Below are 5,558 nucleotides of genomic sequence, written 5' to 3'. Positions count from 1 at the left end.
GACATTTGAACTAAGGAGACAGGCATCTGGGAGGCATGCAGGCTGGGCTAAAATCCATTCGAGAATAAAACCTCTAATTTAAGATTTCTTCAAGTAACTAAATGAACACAATAACAAACTTTGACTTCCCTACACCACGCAACACTGTGTTTAAGAGTGAATTCTTCTGTCCTTGCCTTAAGACCTAGTTGGTGGCCTTAGTCAGTCCTAGAATTAAGGTGCAGAACATGTTTCTGTCGGAAAGCTAGTAAGAAGAGAACTGAGCAAGCAGGTGAGAATAAACACAGTCCGAAATCTTATCATTCCTGAAGGTTGAACCTTGACAAACAGGTGGATGTGTTTTCATCTATTCTGTTCTCAAAGGAATTTTTACTTTTATACTATTGAACTTGAGATGGGAGTGATCTTGCCAGTTCCTGAGATAAAAAGATCAGGCCATTTTTTCTATGATCTCTGAGTATTTGGCATTTCTTAAGTGGCTATAATCTAACAATAATATTTTCTTTAGCCACAGTTTTACTTGCCTTTTTCTGGCCAAGCTACAAGTTTTCAAATCTTTCATGTCTGCTTTCTATTTCTGATTATCATAGTAAACTTAGCTATAAGCTGCCAGCAATATAGGTATCACCCCCTGAATGCTGTGTTACTGTGAAATTCCCTCCACCAGATTAATTAGCCATCACCTTCAAATTCAACCTCACAGAAAATCTCAGGACATGGACAAAATGCAGACAGATTCTTTGTCAGAACATAACACAAATGGCCTCTAATTCAGTTTCCAAAAGAGTCCTCCTTCTTCTCTGAAACCTCATAAGCCCTGTCTTTACTGACCACAGTCCTATCAGCATTCAGGTGTAAACTCCCACCAGAATTGCCCATTAAGCAATTGCTACAAGGTTATAAAGCTTTTTCAGCTTCCATTTCTAAACTTTTCAAAATTCTTCCCCTGCACAAACTAGCTCTAAAGGCTTCTGAACCACATGGTCAGGTTAGTCACAGTAAGGACTCCACTTCTCAATACCAATTTCTGTTTTAGTGAGCTTTTTCATCACTGTGACCAAAAGAACCTGACAAGAACAATTTCAGAAGTCACAATCCATAGACAGTCAATTCCTCTGCTCTGGGCCCAAGTTGAGGCAGAACATCATAAGGGAAGGATGTGGAGGAGGAAAGCATCTCAGGACTTGGCAATCCAGAAGCAGAGGGTAAGGGAGTGCTTCACTCACCAAGGACAAAATACAAATCCCAAAGTCACAACCCCAGTGACCTACCTCCTCCAGCAACATCCTACCTGCCCAAAGTTACCACCAAGTTAATCTCTATCAATGAACCAATGGGTTATAGCTCTCATAATCTAATTGTTTCACCTCTGAACATTCTTGCATTATCTCAAACCTAAGCTTTGGGGGGATTCCTCATACCTAAATCATAACAATGTGAGACAGAGATAGGAATTTCCTCTGTTTGAATGACCAGATGATAGAGAAATAGCTCTTGCCATGTAAATTTCTGGCAACGTTGGCATGGCTGTGGGTGCACAGGTGGAAAGAAGCACTATTGGTGGGGAGGTGGGGGGAGGCCATGATATGGCATGACTGTACTCAGAAACTCCCTTCCAAGGTATGGGGTCCTAGGAAGGCTTGCCTTCTGTTCAGAATATGCCTAAGGCTTTTCTCTAGGAGCCCATCGTTCATCCCCGAATTGTTGCATGAAATGAACAGCACTATGTCTGAGGAGCCCCAAGTTCTAGACTTTGGTTTTCCAATGCCACAGGTGCTACCTTTTCCAGTCCACTTTACCCAGTTACCTTCTCTCCACTTCCATCCTTCAGTATTATTTCTTCCTCAATACACACGTGCTGATGTCCACACTGTTCCTTCTGAGCCCTCTCCCTCATCCTTCCAACACAAAGAGCAATTCTCCTTGGATTCACATGCACACACTCTTCCTCCTGCCTGACTCCCTCAGCTGTCCTCTCACACATCATTTAAGACCCAACTCAAATACCATCACCCCTTGGAAGCTTTTCCTATACATTGGGCAGGTTTACCATTCCTCTGCTCAGTTACAAATATATTCGGGAAACCCCTCTGTTCTCCCCATGGTCACATTGCCCACCATGTTTTGGTCCCTGATGAGTCTCTCTGGACAGCCTCCAAAGCCATGTAACTGGCACATGAAAATATTTAATTACCATTTGTGGGTAACAGTCATTTGCAGTGTTAGCAGGAGTGTTGTTCACAATCGATGGTCTCAAAAGTATCTCCAAACCCAGAATATATAATTCTGGAAGGCTCAACCAGCAGGTGCCCCAATGGAGGGAAATTAGCCTTTCCCCATTTATACTTACCCTGGGGGAAAATTCTCAAGCCTTGGGATGTGACACAAGTCCTGAAAATTGGATCATAAATGTCATTTGCCCCAAGAAGTTTGGACCTTTTTATTCTGAATCTAGTGATAGTCTATAAGCCTCACAGCCTCATCTCTGGGGACAAGGGGAGATGGTACTTGCTGAGAACTGAAGCCTAAAGGTTGCTTATAAAGCCAGAGCCTGAGTAGAAGAGAAGAAAGGAGGCCAGACTCATCACTGACAAGCTGTCCATTAGCAGCAGAGTGGGCTAAATAAAAATAAAATAAAATGAGGTGTTTATGTCAGCTATGTAAGATAAGCAGGGTGGCCCCAGGAATCACTAATTATAATTGGGTCCACTGGGTTGGATTAGTGCAAAGAAACATATTCAGCCTCCTGTTACTCTGATGGTTATATACTATTTCACAATTATTAGCAATTGTATGCCAAGTACCTTTAAGAAGGGGAAAAACATCTTTCCCACTAAATACACTAGATTATGTTTATAACCACAAACACCAAGTTAATTGAAAGTTTGACAAAATTAACTAGCATGTCACAAAATTGAGTTTTATCCCATCCAAATCCTTCCTGCAACAATTACATTCTGGGGGGTTTCTTCCCCTGCAGTTTGTCAAATAAAAATGGCTAAATATTAAAACACAATTCTCCTCACGTCATTACCACGGATTTACTCTGCTGTTGCAAGATTTCAAGATAAAAGTGATGACAGTCTATATAAAACATTGTTATAGGAATATATCCTTTGAAAGTTGTAATTTAACAGTTTGCTTCTCCGGAATCCACAAGCTTGGGGGGACGCCTGGCGCTCTGGTGCCCCCTAGGAGTCTTGCTTGGAACAAGCACCCATTTCTCAAACTGCAAGGCAATAGCAGGGTCCTCTGTTAATTAAAAATGAAGGAGAACCAAGGGCAAAGACTTATTTTTATCCTCTCCCAAAAGACATTCCGAGTGTCCCCTGCCCACTAGCCAGATGATAAATCTGGGAAAAATTGCTACACTACCAGTGACCAGAATGGCTTCATGTACAAGCCTGGGACTTCAAAAATCCTTTTTGATACAAAACCCAGCTCTACCTTCAAAGTCAAGGTCTCTGTGGTTATTTAAAGAACAAATGTAACTGAGGGATTTGTTTTGTTTCCTTTAATTTTCCAATGAAATCAGCCCCTATTCTTAGGTGTCAAAGCAGATACTATGCAGCTACAAAGGAGTGATAGGAGAAAGGAAATAGCAAGTGACAATTGTGGCACAGTTTATTGTAAACAGGGTTGGGCCACAGCCTGAGCACAGTGGGAGAAGAGCTAATAAGAAAATGAAGGTGTTGTGTGTTGGTGGGACTGCCATAGACACACTTCTTGTCTTTGGTCTCTTTTCCTTTGTAAAGGCCAAGTGATAGAATATTGTTTATCTATTTGCCATGGAAAAGAGGAACTAAATGGCTATAAATATGTAGCCATTCTAAAAAGTGGCTATATGTTTACAAAAGATAAATGTATGCGTGAATATAGATAGAGACAGGGACAGAAAAGGAAAGGAGGTAAACAGAGGGAGAGGGAAGGGAGGGGAAGGGAGGAAGGGAGGAAGGGATGAAGGGAGTGAGGGAGTGAGGGAGTGAGTGAGAGAGGGAGAGGGAGAGAGGGAAATGGCTGGATGAATGCTAACTTCACCTGAAACTGCATGCTGGAGGGGCCAGGAAAAGAGGTCCTAGTTTGCTATTCCTGCTGCAAACTGCACACAGGTCTCCTCTAAAACTACTATCCACCTCCTGATGTAAGTACACAATTTCAACAACACTTAGGAATGTTCCCTGAGGTGGTCTCACTTGTTCCCACTGTTCATCCATAAACTCTGTGAAAGAGACACAAAAAGTTTCTCAATCCAATCCTGGACAACTAGCGTCCTCTGTTGGTCATCTAGTGAAGGAGTGCGCAGACAACACCAGAGAGTCGCGCGTTGGAGAGAAAGCAGACATCAGTCACAAAGACCTCAAGGGCGCGATTGCGCCACGAATTTAAAATCTACCGCAAAGTGTCCAGATTGCGCGCAGATTAGCGAGAATCCCTGTGCCCACTTGAACGCACCGGAAATAATTTAGTACAGGGATACAAAGAAACTTTCAAAAAGATGAGTGTCAAAATTACCAATTTTAAGGACTACTTGGTTATTCATTTCGTTTCAGCAAAGCCCGCTTTAGTACCTTTAGTTCTTTGGTCGCGGATATAAACTCTATTTGAAAACGTAATGAAACACAAAGCAAGAAAAACTGTTGGGATTTAAAATCTTCGAATCCCTTGCTTTAAAGTCGAATTCGCTGCCAGCCCACTCTGCTGAGGACTTGCAGCAAAGGAGCAAGTGTGAGTCGTGTCTGCTTTGAGAAGCAAGCTTGTAAACCGGTGAAGGGCCTCCTGAGCTTCTGCAGAGCACGTATTTATGGCTCCCCAGGGGTTCGAATGGCCCAGCTGGTGCAGATTAAACCCCGCAGCGCCCTAGCTGCGGGAGACCCCAATCAGGTATTCTCATTCAGAAATGTCCCACAACATGCCCTACACAGGATTTAAATTTTAGAAAGCTTTGCAAAGTAAAGAGTGAAAAGTGAAGAGCGAAGCTTGCCAGTTTCCCTGACATCTGTTCGCCGCGGGGCAACCTCAATACCGACGTGGAGGGGGGAAGGGCGGCGGCGTCGGGGGCGCCGAGTTGGCTGGGAACTACTGAGGTGACCGAGGCACTGCAGTAGCCTGAGGTGCCCAGGTGGCTGTGTAGCCAGGGGTACCGTGGTTCCCGTGAGCAACTGGATGGCTTTGGCGCCGGACACGCGCGACGGGAGCAGGTGTCGGTGCGAACCACATGATGCGCGCCCCCGCACTTGGGCCCCGCTGTAAAGGGTGAGGCGCGGGCCCCCGGAGTCGTGCTCGCGCCGGCCCGCCCCCCTCCGACTCCTGGGCGCGCCGTTCCGGGGCGTGTCCTCGGCCACCCCTTCTCCTATATAGCAGCTGGTGCGCCCAGGCTGCCCAGATGCGAGCGCTGCAGCTAGGTGCTGAGGACCTGCATTTGCCGGCTCCGATCCCACAGCCTCGCACCACTTTCTGTCGCCCAATCCCCGTGTGCTCCGGCTTATTGAGCAGCAGGCCCTCGCGGTGGGCGCCATGCTCGGCGCGCCCCGCACTCGGCCACGCTGCGCTGACCGCAC

General features: G+C 45.4%; 1 protein-coding gene across 1 annotated transcript in view; it reads left to right on the top strand.

Moving 5' to 3' along the window:
* The first annotated feature begins 5,514 nt into the window (after nucleotides 1–5,514).
* Nucleotides 5,515–5,558, top strand: part of Igfbp3 (insulin like growth factor binding protein 3) — an 8,120-nt gene continuing 8,076 nt past the window's right edge. The window contains 1 exon segment of the mRNA XM_015490102.2: nucleotides 5,515–5,537. Within this exon segment, the coding sequence (XP_015345588.1) occupies nucleotides 5,515–5,537 (23 nt within the window).

Source organism: Marmota marmota, unplaced genomic scaffold (assembly GCF_001458135.2).
Source record: "Marmota marmota marmota unplaced genomic scaffold, marMar, whole genome shotgun sequence".
Taxonomy (NCBI): Eukaryota; Metazoa; Chordata; class Mammalia; order Rodentia; family Sciuridae; genus Marmota; species Marmota marmota.
This window is presented reverse-complemented; position numbering and strand designations above follow the sequence as displayed.